Consider the following 15137-nt stretch of genomic DNA (forward strand, 5'->3'; position numbering starts at 1 on the left):
AAAAAAAAATATTGATGTGTTTATTATTTAGGTTGATTTCTAATGATAATTTTACTGTTATGATTTATTCTGATGATTTAATCATCTAAACTGATCCGTGATGAAAACACACCTCTGTGCAACCATGTATTCTTATCTTGGTGGGAACAAAAATTTGGAAGTCAGCCATACTTGTTGGGACCAACAGCCCTTATGAGGACCAAAATCCCGGTCCCCACAAGTTTGAAGGCATTTTTGAGACTCAGAATGTGGTTTTAGTGACAGGGTTAGAATTGGGTTTAAGCAGCTGGCATTTGTTCCTCCTAAGACGAGTAAATCTAAAAACCACAAATAAAAATAGTTACCCCACATCTACTAAAAATAGCTTCCAGGAGTGCAAATAGAGCCGAGAGGCGAACACATTCGGAAAAACAATTAAACAGGGTCTCCCTCTGCTCACCGAATAGACATTTGTCTTCCACAGCAGCGTTAATAACAGAAACAAAAGAATTTACAGCAACAATGCCATGAACAATTCTCCACTGCAAGTCTACATGCTTTTTTGTGGGGGGAGGTTTGTAAAGGGATCTCCATGCTGGTTTGATGTCAGGTGCTAAGGAGAGATGGGTCCTCCTCACCGTGTCATTGTGTGCATTCAACTTGCCTCGATTGAGAGTTTTTACCAGCAGCCTATACAAAGTTTTCCAGAGGCCCCTTCCAGGGACACCCCTGCAACATCCACATTATCCAGTAAAGGACCAAAGCAGTTCTTAAAACCAGGAAACAGTCTGATGGAAAGATAAGGATCTAAATGATTTGGAAACAGAGTGCCGTCACAATAACTTGCCAAAAGTGAACTCTCAACTCCACCTAATTTGCGTTTCCAATTATCGAAAAGCTGACCAAAAACTCAAGTAGACCTTATCCCAAGCTGTGCAGCGAGTCCATACGAATTATCCAGCCAGCTCTACCACTCTCTTCAGAGAAAAGACTTGTGCAGCATGGAGCCGTCTGGATAAAGTAGTCCTACCCCAGACAGGGCAATCCAGCAAGCTGCCAAACAGTAAAGGTTCTTCCACCAACCAGTACAAAGATTCTGCCTGCTGTTGCATCCCTTTCCTCAGCAGAGCCCATACAGAAAAACACTCTTGTAAAAAGGTGAAGTGAAGTGAAGCGTTCAGCTTGCTTGAGTCCATCAGAAACAGAGATCCAAACCCATATGACCAAGCTGCTGAAGAATACAGCACGATACCCTCCTCCATACTAGATCTGGGGGTCCTGTAAGCAGCCTCTGAATGAACTGAAAGCGAAAAGCAGCCCCTCTACTGACCAAATGGACCAGACCTTGTCCGCCTTCCTCTCTAGGGAGAAAAAGGACACTTTGAGGAATCCAGTGCAACTTATCCCAAAAAAAGTCCACCAGGATCCTTTGAATGTTAGACAAGAGGGTAACTGGGGGATCAACACAAGTCAACCGGTGCCACAGAGCAGAAGAAACCAGATTATTGATAACAAGAACTCGACCTCTGTATGACATGCAGTAAAAAACGAAAAAAAAATATTATAGTGCAAATTTGCAAATAAAACAGCATCAAAATAAACTATTTCCAGCAGTACAATTTGAGTTCTAAGCATCACAGGAACAATACAGAAAAGCATAAAGTCAAACATGACTTTAAAAAAAAACAGTATAGGCTTATAAGGCCCTGAAAAAAAAAACACAAAATGGCGTCAGTTCCGGTTTCGGGCAGGTAATGGTGGACATGAGCTAGTTCGTGCTGACGTCTATTCCAACGTAGGAAGTGTTACAAACAGCTGATCGGATCGGCAAAGCGTGTTTCTGGAATATTATGTTGTTGTTGCTGCAAGCGCTTTTTATGCAGTTTTTGCAAAGCTTTATGTGGAAGGAAACTGTGACCTAGGACAAGCCGATGGCATAAGATGTAAGTACAACTCCTCCGGTTTCATATGCAAAAAAATTATTGCGCTAGCTCACATGGTTGCAGTGCTACAGGGATTTAAAAAAAATAGTTACGCAAAACAGAGCGTGCCCGCTCTGACCGGTCTTAAAGGGTTAACTTGTGTTCTTAATAATTATCTTCTTGATAACACACATCCATACTTTGTAAGTTATCCCATTTCTTGTTGGCCAGCAAGGGGCCCATCTTCTCCAGAATTCTCCTGATCACACATAATAAATAAGAGAAGAGAGGAAACCATGGCAACTATGTTAATCCCTAAATCCACAAGTTTTCACTGCAGAACACCAGAGGAATACCGTCTGGACATCACAGGTTCTGTACAGCATGAGGGTTAATAAAACCGTACTCATGTTAATATGATGTGTAAATTGATTTATTCTTGTACCTCCATGCCAGAGTGGCCAAAATCATTACCCCAGGGAAGAGGTTATCATTATCTCCTCATTTTAATAAATTGAGCCGTTCTATGTTCTCCACAACAATATCACAAAAAGGTTAATTTGCAAAAATCAAAGTTGGCTGTATGTAACCAGCAATACATCAAAGTTTGGTGCAAGGGGCACTGAAGAAACTATTTGCAAAAGATGTATACAGTGAATATTAAAGTGTTTAAAAACTAATCTGATATACCTGACATAATTTTGAGTATAATTAGTTCTATTTATGTGGATATAGTACATGTGTAGTATTCATTTGATTTTGACTCAAATACATTTACATTTTTAATAGTAAATACCAAAAAAAGGTGTTTTTATAAGAAACTGTTTATTTAAAAACATTCAGGAACATTGTACTGTTTTGTATTTAAGTGGTTGCAACCTGTTACTGTAGTGCACAAAACAAAGTCATGAAACATGTCACCAATATAAAGGCAGTAGAATTTGAATTATAGATAAAATACATTTTATGAAAGTTTGACCATATTTGACCCTAAAGAAGAGGTCAGAGGTCCAGAGTAACCTGATATTTATAATACCCATGTATCATTCGCTACATGCTGTCAGTACCAACAATGACATAGTTTTAAATAAATGGCTCTATATAACATTATCATTACTCTGACTTTCAGGTTGATCTGTTGAACTCAGGGAGAGGTCAGAGGTCGAACGTGACATGATATTTAAAATCTTTATACTTTATAAATGTTGTTACACAGTGCACTTCTACAAGTGTACAAGTTTTAAGACTTTTTGTCAATTTTCCACCAACAAGTCATAAAGTTGACCTTGGTGGACGCAAACCAGATTTCAATGGATTGTTATAACATCATCCTGCTCTACACCCTACAGAGTTTTTAGAGCTGTTGTGTTTACAGACAGAACGTAATGCAAACACTACCAAAAACATGAGCTCCTTGTTGAAGGTAATAAGAAACTGCTGAGCTATCTACACATGCTCTGTAGTGATCTGATGCAATATGCAATCAAGGTCAACCGTCCCTGTGTTCGTCATGCTCAGTGTTTAGCTGATAAACACCAAGGAATGTGCAGCAGTGAACGTTAGAAACTGATCAGACTTGAGTGTCTGGTTTGCAGTGACTCGTTAATCATTGTCTCAGTTCCTGTTTCCTGCTCAGCTCCAACGATTCATTTCACTTTAACAGCAACAGTTTGGATCGCTGTGTCTTTATCTGTGGTAAGTCTTTTTTTTTTTTATTTGTTTGGTTCTTTGTTGTTTTGTTGTTTTGTTTTTTGATTCAGAGAACAAACAAACAAGAACCTTATAAAAAACACTGAAATATGTGGTTAAAGAAAAAAAAAGTCTTTTTTTTTGTTGTTTTGCTGTCAAACTGTGAGCACATACAAGATGACAAATGTTTGTCAGTTGTTAAAAGCTCCCACAAAGCTCCAAATGTAGCAGCAAAGTGTGAGAAAAGCTGTGTTTATGTTTGTAAAGAACTGCTCTTGGAATCGTGCAGAGACTTGTACTCAAAGCAGGACTTTGTCTATCGAGGTGACTTAAAAGAAACTCTGAGCTTTCAGTTTTAGTTATGTACCTAAGTTACACTGCTATGGAGCAGGTTAATTTCAAAATAAAAGGCCATAGTCTAAGCTTATCTGTGTTCCTGGTGAGTGTTTGATGGGTCACCTCCAGCCTTGGCTGAACCTTTGTGCTTTTCTTTAATGTATTTGCCAAATAGAGATAAAACACAGAGCTGACTGCAGCAGCAGGTTTCTCAGATTTCTTTCAGGCTGGTGCTGATTGCTCTGCTGTGTACAGAGTGGGCGGAGTACACTCACATGAATTGTTTCGGTTTCTCCTCTGAAAATGACTGCTTGATACAAACTCTTGAGAACAAGAGTCAGTTTACTCCTCAGAAAAAATCCTGAAAGTTTGGAGGTGTTTTGTTGATTTTAAGCTTTAGACTCATCAGGTTTTACTGCACTCTGTCAATCATCGCTAGAGAGCTCACTTTTCTACTTTCAAAGGAAAATATAGTAGGGGCTCGATGGGTGAGAGCACTAGCTCAAAGACTCACAATTCATGCTGAAAAAAAACCAAAAACAAAACTGGTTACTCTGATGATGACATATCACCCGCAATCAGTTGTGGGAGTGTGACAGTCAGGCATTAGTACAATGCCAGCAATGTTACTCTAGTCAGTGAAACACAGGAGTGTTTGGCTGCGTTATAGCTTGCAACATGGATTTTTGCCAGAAATCTTATTTTTTAAAATCTAGAGTCTTTTAGTCTTTTACTCATCCATACTCTGCTTATGCATTTTGCACCATTTTGATACCTTTGTGTACAAAAATCTACACTCTCAAAATCTGCCAGAAAAACCTCAACCAACAATATTTCCTCTGCTTTTTTTCATATATCACTTGTATTAAAGTATTCACAAGTGTTAAATTATCTTCTGGATTTTAAGCCTTTAAATTCCACTTTAAATGTTTGAATTATCAACTATTTATTTAAAAAACTCACCAAAAATTATTTTCCATGTAATAAATTGGATGAGGATGGGACATTGGGGGTGATTGGGTTATTGGACATGTCAAAGAACAAACACAAAATGGATTGTATTGCATTATTATTTTTTGTGTAGTGCCTCTCGATACAAAAATGCCCCATTCACTTCTACTGAAACCACATTTTTTAAATCTCTCTGCCGTTGTAGTATAACACCATGCATCCTGTAATGTCAGGATTTCCCTAGCACCTGTAAGAATAATCTCTGTCAGTATGTTCTTTGCTGATCCACAACAGTGAACAGTACTAAATTATTGAAGGCAGACTCACCGATGCAATTAAAGAGGAAAAGAGAAAAAACAAGAAAAACATAAAAGTCTTTCCTCACCACTCACAATATTTAATATAATTTATTTTTTAAATAAATGCATGATCATTTGTGGTTTCTACTTATAATCCTGATATACAGTTAGCTCCCGGTTTTTGGTGCTCAGAAGGAGGACATGTAACTCACTGCCATGGTGGTGGCTGTGAATGCAAACAGAGATGAGAAGACAGCTCTCGCCTTTGTCAGCTTCAGCGTTGGAGGGAAGCTCCGGCTTGTTTGCCTTGATATTCCCTACCAGTATTATTCATGCTCTGCTGATACAGAGTATGGATGATACTGGGCAAGGGAGTAGGTTATGAAAAAATTATAACAAGTAAGTTTGACAACCTGGAGCCTCCTTGTGTTGATAAGGACAATTGAGTCGGTCATCAAATCGGAGGTTGGTGCTTACTATCTGACGTGGTGGCCTGAAGATTGGTTACCCATTATGCTCATCCCACAGGATGGGATGAGGATAGATTCCCCTTTGGACTGATACACATCTGCTAGGATGAGAAGTCCTGTGTAATCAAATCTCTTCACATCACTCCATCCTGACATCATGCCTAACTTGAAGTTTGTCATTTACATAATCAACAGCATCATGTCAGGAGAGAAGAAAAGGTCAAAAGAAGAGGCCACATGATAGATTCTTAAAATCAATATCTTGTGGGCCCTGGCATCATGCTGGGGGATGCCTGAATGAAGCACAACATCTATGGCACGTAAAAAAAAATGTACAAGTATTGAAGTACAAGTAAAAGTACAAGTATTGTATTTTGAGGAGAAATTTATTTTGAGCAAAGAAAAGCTCAATTTGAGTGAACAAAATTTATTGCTGCGTGCAAACAGTGTATTTCAGTGTTTGCTATTATCCATATACACATACAGTAACAGCCCCTCTAGCTCTGTTTTTGCATTTGCTCTTGGTCAGATCTCTGGGGACCTGCTCACAGTGTGTCGCTCGCACTCTCAACATCTCTGCTCCCTGCATGTTCAACTCTTTCTGCACACCGTTATATTTGTACTACAAAACCAAGCAATAACAGACTTGGATGCAAAAACTTCTGATTAGCTGTTTTTGTCTCCAATCAGCTTGCAAGCTACTGCATTCTGGGAACCCTGTCCAAAATGTAGCTAAATCCAGTGGAGTGGTTTGGTTTAAACTAGCTTAAAACCAACAATAGTCTTAAAAATTATATACTTTAAAATAAAATAATTAAACATACTAATCAAAAATGGGGCGGTTTCTCAAATTTCAAGTAAACGAGTCCGCACTCGCGTTCAGACTTCTCAAGTCCAGACTTCCTGAGAACGGCAGTTTTTACTACCATTCCCTTTTAATTTAACTGTGATTAATATTTTCAATTGAAATTACACATGATGTAGATTTATTTTAAGGTAACTTTAAAAAGCACTTTGGCCAAAATTCAATTTTACATATCATGTTTCATAATGTCTAATAAACTTCATACAGTTAAGCACAATGACTCAGTACATGACAGAAACACAAGCTTAATCTCTCTCTCAATAAAAATAGTACACATGTATGCCTGAATAAGTGAGATCTTAGAACACTTTTTTATTTTAGTAGACACACAAAACTGACAATAGATGGCTGGATTTTGGAAGAGAATTGAACAAATATTCAACATATAATCTGATCATTTTTGTAGCAGCCTTTAGGATTTCCATGTATTAACATGCTGTTATTGCTCCCGGTGAAATGTTTCCTCCTGAATTTAAATATTTTTATGTTAGATTTAATTCAGAGTCAGCTGTTTAACTAAGAACATAACATTTTACATCAGGGGATATGACGGGTGAAATTCAAAATAGACTGACAGCTCTCCAAGTAAGACTTCAGTATTAAATAAAACGGTCCAGTTATAAAGCTGAACTTTAATTTCAGCTAAACCAATTTGCTCAGGAACAAATCAAACACTGAAATAAACCAAACATGAACATTTAGAAGTTATCTAAGTGACTTATATATCATGTTTAACTCGAGTAGCGAAAGACTGAGAGGGAAAGGAAAAATGATGAAAATGATGCGCTGGGATTCTGTGCCTTGACCACCCAGTCAGCTGGTGGGTAAAAGCCATCTCGAAAAACGTCAGAGCACTTTTGCAAATATGTGATGTCTTGATAAATCAAGCAGATAGTTGAAGTTTACACAGCAAAATTCTAACCTGAAAGTATCTTAAAAGTGCCAGGGCTCAATGGCCCGTGAAAAAGGAAGGGACTCAAGCACAGAACCAAAAACCGGAGGCTGAGTGACGGGCGATGGAAACTATAGCAGACCAGGAACACTGGAACAAAGGAGATAATTATCAGAGTGGTCCGCTGCGTTGTAAATTAATCTAAGATAAGAGGTTGGTTGCAGGTGGAGATTAGCTGGAGGAGGAGGTGAACTAGATGAAGGTGAGTACAGAGTGCGATGTGGGTGTGCAGGGAGGCAGGCAGGTGAGGATGGCAGTTTGTGAGTGAGTTTTACCAGCAGCAGCAGACCAGAATCCTGAAACGTGACTATGGCGAGAGTTGGAAAATATATCCAGGTGCCAACTAGCAAGCAGAAAAAAAAGGGTTAAGCAAAACACGCTGAGGAACTCAAGACAAAATGTGAGGCAGAGAACTGACTATGGCAAGCAGACAATCTGGCGAAGGTTCATTGTGAGTGCTTGTCATAAATACTGCTGGAGTAATTGCCAACAGGTGAGGAGCAGTGAGGAGCAATGAGAGCTCCACCCAGGGGAGGAGAGCCGATGCTGTGGAAAATTACTCAGACTCACCCAAAACATGACAAGAAGTTTATTTTGTGATCCAGAAGAAGTAATATTTCAAACTTTTTAGCCGCGTTCCTCCGCCATTGCCTCGTTTGAGTTTTGGACAAAATGCATTCTGGGATATTTGCCTAGCTACAGTAGCTAGCGAGCTGATTGGAGACCAAAACAGCCAATATAATTTTTTTGTCCTAGTGTTTCTCTTTAAGAAAACACTTATTTTTAAAATTGCCAGCTGTGCCGTGAGTGAGCTGAAGCTCTTTCTCTCAGATGAGGAATGGGCCATGGTGTTGAAGAATTTTAAAGTCCCAAAGCAAATATAGCTAAGAACATTGTTTTTTACACCCTTATCAATTAATTTTATTTGATGGAATAACTCATGCAATTACTGAAGTGGCTCTTGCATACATACACCAAGAAAACTGTATGCATTATATCTACACTTTACATAAAGACATCTAAACATAAATAGATGTGTTTCTGTTTCTTTTCTGTCTTCTTCTCTCTGTTTTCACCTAACACTCTACTAACTACCTGATAAAACTACACCTTGAGTTTCATATCACTCCTTGTACACAGTTAGTTATATTTGACACCCTTCACAAACATAATGTCCTTGTTCATTCCTAAACTCCTCAACACAGAATTCACAGCATGTACGATGTTGAAACTTATTCAACTGTTAAAACACAGCTTTGACTTAAACTTTCAATTTGATTCATTTGTTCATTTAAACAAAGTTCAACTCATTTTATCAAAAGAACTGACCTTTGATATCAGGAACTATAAAGTCAACACACGTTATTGTTTAACAGAGGGTTGGGCTGAGAGTGCACATTGTTTTATTACAGCCTACTTTCTTTGAGCTGTGGGGATGGTTTTAAGCAGTTCAACGGGTATGTAGATTTTTACCATATAAGCTACACTGTAATCCTTTCCTTCTTTATTTATTTTGATTATTTACTTACTTTACTTACTAAATTATCTAGCAGGTGTTTATAATACATAAAATCTGATTAATCACATAAGCATTTACAGTTACCAGAGGCACAAAGAGTGTGTAAGCGGAAACATTTTTTGTAGTGAAGGAGTGAAAGTAACATAATTATTATTTCTGGATACTTGTGTATTCATAAATATTTAGAATGTGTAATTTTAATTACATGCTGTTATTGGTAGCTACTTGGAGAGTTTGCAATTTGAAACAAAATCTATATCTTCTATCAGCATTAAATAGACAGTAAGTCTATTAATTGCAAACAAGACAATAGAAACCATGACCTATGCACAGACACAGCTTACTGGAGGAGGACCTCATGGATATACTGAACTCAATGTTACTTGTGTCTCTTGTCTCTCTACTTTCATCGCTCTGTTAATTTGATCTCTTTATAAGCAGTTACTGGTAAGAGTACATGTGGCAACCAGAAAATGTGAAAAAGGCACAGTACAACAGCCAATGTTTTATCACTGTTTATCAACAAAAACATACTTTTGTGAAAATTTTCACAGACCTTTGATTTTGTAAAAAGGGCTTTTGTTATTTTGCTTGTAGTATTACTTCACAAAGATGAGTAACTGGGCTGTGTCCAGATGACATGGTAGCTTTCATCAAGAGCTAAGAAGAAAAAGTCAACAATTCCCAGTTTGTCTTTCAATTGAATGTCCAGATTTCCTGTAATGTCCTTAATCTCTGTTGTTACTGAGGAATGTGGAAAGGAGCGCATTTCCAAATGATTAAAAATAAATTTAACATAATTAAATACTTTTTTCAAATGTGATATTACCATGACAGTCTACAAATCAGTCTTTCACTGTTTCATTTTTTTCTATCAGAGAATGGCTTAATATAAAAAGGTGTGTGTTTCTATGCCCCCCCCCCCCCCCCCTCCCCTTTTTTTGTTGCAGACATCTAGAATGAGACCTATAAAGAATAAACATCTCTTGGTTTTGCATCATGTTGTTGTCGTCCTCCTTTTTCTAACACAACCTTGTGGTGGTAAGTTGCACACAAACATTTATAAAATCCACAATTTATAGTGCTTTCCTGTAGTCTTACACAGAAGATGAAAACACACACTGTAACAGCACCAGTTTATGTTGATGTTGTTAAATAAATCAATTACACAGTTTGCTCAGACTGATCTTCACAATTACAAAATTGCTGAACTGTATGTGTCCCTAAATTTGTTAGGTCAGCATCAAATGATTGGTCCAACTCAGCCAGTAGTGGCCATGATTGGTGATGACATCATTTTGCCATGCCACCTGGAACCTGCTGTGGATGCTGTTGACCTGACTGTGGATTGGTCCAGAACTGACCTCAAACCTAGATCTGTCTATGTGAGGCGAGAGGGTGTGGAGCTTCTGACTGAGCAGAATCCTTTGTACACAGGAAGAACATCAATCTCTGTCAACAAACTGCAGTGTGGAGACGTTTCACTGAAACTCTCCACAGTGCAACTCTCTGATGCAGGAACATACAAATGCCTTGTACCTAAATTTAATGCAGAAACTGTGGTGATGCTTTCTGTAGGTAAGTTTAATTTAATTTAGATTAATTTCTTCACTTTGCAATTTAGATGTGAAGAAAGACTTTAAGCAACATAGATATTGAGGGTCAAAGGGCACTCAGAATGACAAGAGGGATAAAGAAACACTTGGGTCAGCTACAATAGAAAGTGGATCATCCACAGAGGCATATGAGTTTTATTCTGGGTAACCAAAATAGCTCTTACTTTGGCTAGAAAATACTTCCTGGACAGATATTTGGACTGAGCATATTGACATGAACATGACAAGGGAATGACTACAGAGTCATTGGCATTCTGGTTTTCTGGCCATTAGGGCACACAACCTGAACAGTGTAGCACATGGAGCAGCTGGGTTATTAAGCAGTACAACTGGACAAATAAGAGAGATACATAACAAAAAACAAAAGTACTTAGAATCACAGGCGATTTGAGCACCCACTAAATGGGCTTTTTGCCAACCGAGGGGTATCTGGCCCCGTGAGAAAAACACTTCAGCCAAGGAGGCCCTTTTACCAAGATGACCCAGAGGAAAGCTGATTTGACAAAGAACTACTTGGATAGGTTAATTTCAGTCTATATACAGGAACTTTGAAAAGAGAAAATGGAATAAATAAGTAAGATTATTAGAATTTTGACCAGTTAGATTGGCACAGTTGATGTCACATAGCATTGTGCCTCTCTATAAGCTTAAAAGGACAATTTGAGTTAAGGTCAATAAGAGAGAAATTTGGGCGAACTGTAACTATTTTAAAAATCTTTTTTTTAGATATATATTTTGGCCACTACATTTCAATATTTTGTCTTTCATTCTTTTCTTTGCAGGTTCAGTTTCCTCACCAGTCATAGAACTCACCAATGTCAAAAATGAAATGGTGTTAGAGTGTAAATCTAATGGCTGGTATCCAGAGCCTCAGATGTTGTGGGTGGACAGTGAGGGAAAACCCATTTCTGTTGAACCTACAAAGAATGTCAGAGGTTCTGATGGGCTCTATACTGTCAGCAGTAAAGTGACTGTGGAGAAAGGACAGAGCTACAGCTTCACCTGCAAAGTTCAACAGAAGAATATCAGTCAAATCAAAGAGGCACACATCCATGTTTCAGGTAGAAACACTTTTTTTATATCACTCACATTCATTTTCAGTTACAGAAAGTAGAATCTAGAACATTTGTCTCCTTGTATTTACAGGTGATCTCTTTATGGTCCAGTCTAATACTGCTGTTCACATTATCATCAACTTGGCTGTCTGTTTAATAAGCTTTGTGACAGTAGTAATCCTAATATGGAAATGTGGACAAAAGAAAACCAGTAAGTTCAAACTTCATAGCACTTTTTACCCCAACCTCAAATCATCATCAGACCTTTTTAATGTCTTGTTTTAGTGTAACTGCCTTTATAATTAAGGGCTAAGTAGTACAAACGGGATTCAAATAAAAATTACACAAACATATAAACAGTTATGTTAAAGGCAAAATCGGAGGCTCTCAGCAACTTTACTTTTATAAAGGAATATAACCCTGTGTCCTGTGTTGTAAAGAGATGTGTTAAGACATGCAGAGTTGGTCCCATCAGCGCAGACTGACTGAGATTGATTGCAATATCTTGACTCTCTGTCTGCATTTATAAACTAAGTGTTAATTATTGGCAAGTGGTTGCCCGTCTGTCGGAGAGTAACTGGACTTCAAGTCAGACTGTGATTATTTGTTGGCAGTTTGCATCCCATTAGCAACCTGTGCAATTGCCTTGTGATCAAAAGTGGAGTATAGAACACCCTCAACCTCTAGAAGACCAACTGGTTGCCACAACCACCTGCTGAATGTGTAGAAATTCCACACGACGAAGTTGTCTTGCTATTGTTTTCCTCTAGTGTGACTGAGACATTTTGGGGGCAAAGGTAAAAATATTTGAGGAAATCACCCACTGTAAATTATAGTCATAGCAACAATATAAATTAAAACTTTTTGTGCTTCATCCTTGTTATAGGAATTGCAACCAAAATGTCATGTTCTCACTCGTTTACTCATATAAACAAAACAGTGAAAGAAAATTAAATGTGAAAATTAGATATGCATGAATAGATAGACGTGATTTTGAATAAAATTGGCCAAACCTCTCTGATTCACACGTAGCAGTTTCAGTACGTCTAATGTTATTTTAAATATCCTTCATTAGTGATTTCTGAACATCTATTTTCACTGAATTTTGAAATACATCTGAAAGTCAGTCCTTCTCAAAAGAAGACTTTGTTCTAGACTCTACATTGTGGTAGTAACCATAGTGTCAGTCTCTATAGTAATGCTTCAAACTCTTTATTTCCATTTATATTTGATTACTGGTATAGTAATTAACACTGTCAACACATGTGAACACATAAAAATGACTAATATGTTGTCCCTATTTTCCAAATAATTTTTTTCCTGCAATTTTATTCACACAGAAATCAGCATACATGATGAGGATGAAAATGAACTACATCAAACAGAGATGGAGGAAAAATTACAGAAAAAATGTGAGGAAAACTTGAAGAGGCTTGAAGAGGAGTTGCAGAACAAGGAGGACGACTTAAAACATGTCAGAGAAACCATTAAAAAACTGATGGATCAGAAGACATCTCTGAAGAAGCAGAGCGAAAAACTCCACACACTACTGCAGGAGGACAAGGCAGGGATGAAAGAGGTCACGAAAAAAGAGACAGAAACCCGATTACTTGACAAAGAGAAAAAAAAGAATAAGCTTGTAGATAAAAAAGCTGACCTGGAAAAGAGAACAGAAGTACATGAAGAACTGTTAAAGATGACAGAAGAGCTAATGGAGGAAACAGAGAAGATTATAATCCAAATGACAGAAAGAAAGGGAAAGCTAGAAAAAGACAAGGAACAAATTATTAAACACTTGAGAGAGAAACAAAAAAATGAAAGAGATGTAGAAGAAACTGTGAAAGAAACAAGCGAGAAACACTGAACAGGCGTGTAAGTTTTTCTTTAATATATTTCTTGCTAAAGTCACACGTACAAACTGCCGTGTTGTGTCTTCAGTTGTGAACCTAAAACGTTTTTTTGCTTTTCTTCCTCAGCGCAGGACAGAGCAACACGACAAATAAAACATGGATTTTGCTGTTTTTTTCTCTTGCTGTCATTTTGCAATGTGATGCCTAATGTTTCTTTATTTGTTTGCTTTAAATTTATACTATATACATTTAAACAAGAAATGCAGTTTGACTGTATTTTATCATAGGAGATTTTTTTATGATAAAATGTATAAACATTTTTGTGATCCTTTAAATCTTTTTAAAGTAAGAATTCCACAGTGAAAGCAAGAAGAAAATATGTTGTCTGTATTGTCATGAGACCTGGGGTAAAATGAGACTGAATTCCCCCTTGCCGCCTCCACATCACAGCTAAGAGATATTGAAGGTCTTAATAGTCAGACTTATGTTAGTAAAAGTGATCAAAGTTCTAAAACAGAGCTTTCATCTATTTCTTAATAATTAAGCATTTTATTCTTAATCAAGATAAATAAAATACAAATGTAATCAATATATTAATGACAAACATAGTTTAAGTAATAGAAATAACTATTTTAATGTCTGAGTTTTGTGGTGAAATGTGTGAGTGCTCATGAGCAGCTTCAAAGCTTTAAAAATAAATTTTAAAAAACAGTTAATTAGCAGAGTTTAAAACGGTGAAAGAAAGTATTCCTCTGTATTTTAATTGAAAAGAGATTATGTTACAATGAATCTCCATGTGAAAATGTGCTTAAGACAAATTCTGCATGTTAAGAATAACAAAGGATGATTAATGTCAACAATTTGACTGGATGTCCAAAATGTGAAGATGTGATGCCCAGTAGGATAGGAGTTATAAGTATAGGGTGGAATAGAGATTCTGGGTTCTTCCCTTCTGTGAGATGATCAGTTCAGAAGATTGGATCTAAGAGTTGAAAATTCCAGCAGGGACACTGACTGGGGTAATGGAAATCCAAACAGTGAATTTATTTTGGAATTTGTATCTGCTAAATATCTGCTCAGTTTTGCCTGTTAGATGGTTAATTCAGAAGGATTTTTATTTACATCATACTTTCACTCAATGCCAAGCTGTTTTCCTGTTGCGTGATTATTATCAGTGCATCTTCAGATCTCGTTGTGTTTATTCTGAACAAACTCAGCTTTAGCTCAGAATAGGTTAGTTAGATAAGTATAGTTTAAATGATTTGATTGTTTTGTGACTCTAAGTATTTGATTTTTCTTTTGCTTTGCTCTTGCTAAATTTCTTTAATAAAATATTCTGTAAATAAAGTCTAAATTGTAGACATTCACTTTTTAACCTTTTTTGAAATTGCAAAGGTAATGGTCTGAGTATTAGTCTTTATTAGTAAAAATAGCTCTTACAGGTTACCTTGCCAATCAAAGCAGTAGTTGATGATGACATACCATTTTTCCTTTCCATCGGTGTTGTTTCTCAGGCTGGGGAGTGGACCAGATTTAACTTGCAACACGAATAGGTCTAAGTGTAATGTTCTGATGACTTCTAGTTGATTATAATCTGTTTAATAAGGAAAGAAAGTTGCTGTCCATCAACAATC

General features: G+C 37.1%; 2 protein-coding genes across 2 annotated transcripts in view; one reads left to right on the plus strand and one right to left on the minus strand.

Moving 5' to 3' along the window:
* LOC148103688 (low affinity immunoglobulin gamma Fc region receptor III-A-like) overlaps positions 1–15137 on the minus strand; it is a 39179-nt gene that overhangs the window by 20814 nt on the left and 3228 nt on the right. The window lies entirely within an intron of this gene.
* Positions 3552–13635, plus strand: LOC102789283 (butyrophilin subfamily 3 member A2-like). Its single transcript, XM_087832832.1, has 6 exons — positions 3552–3596; positions 9933–10023; positions 10219–10560; positions 11381–11659; positions 11745–11864; positions 12994–13635. Exons 2-6 carry the CDS (start codon positions 9942–9944, stop codon positions 13515–13517), a joined length of 1347 nt encoding a protein of 448 aa, XP_087688958.1. The 5' UTR covers positions 3552–3596; positions 9933–9941; the 3' UTR covers positions 13518–13635.

This window comes from Neolamprologus brichardi, chromosome 3 (assembly GCF_056152115.1).
Source record: "Neolamprologus brichardi isolate AB-2024 chromosome 3, ASM5615211v1, whole genome shotgun sequence".
Classification (NCBI taxonomy): domain Eukaryota; kingdom Metazoa; phylum Chordata; class Actinopteri; order Cichliformes; family Cichlidae; genus Neolamprologus; species Neolamprologus brichardi.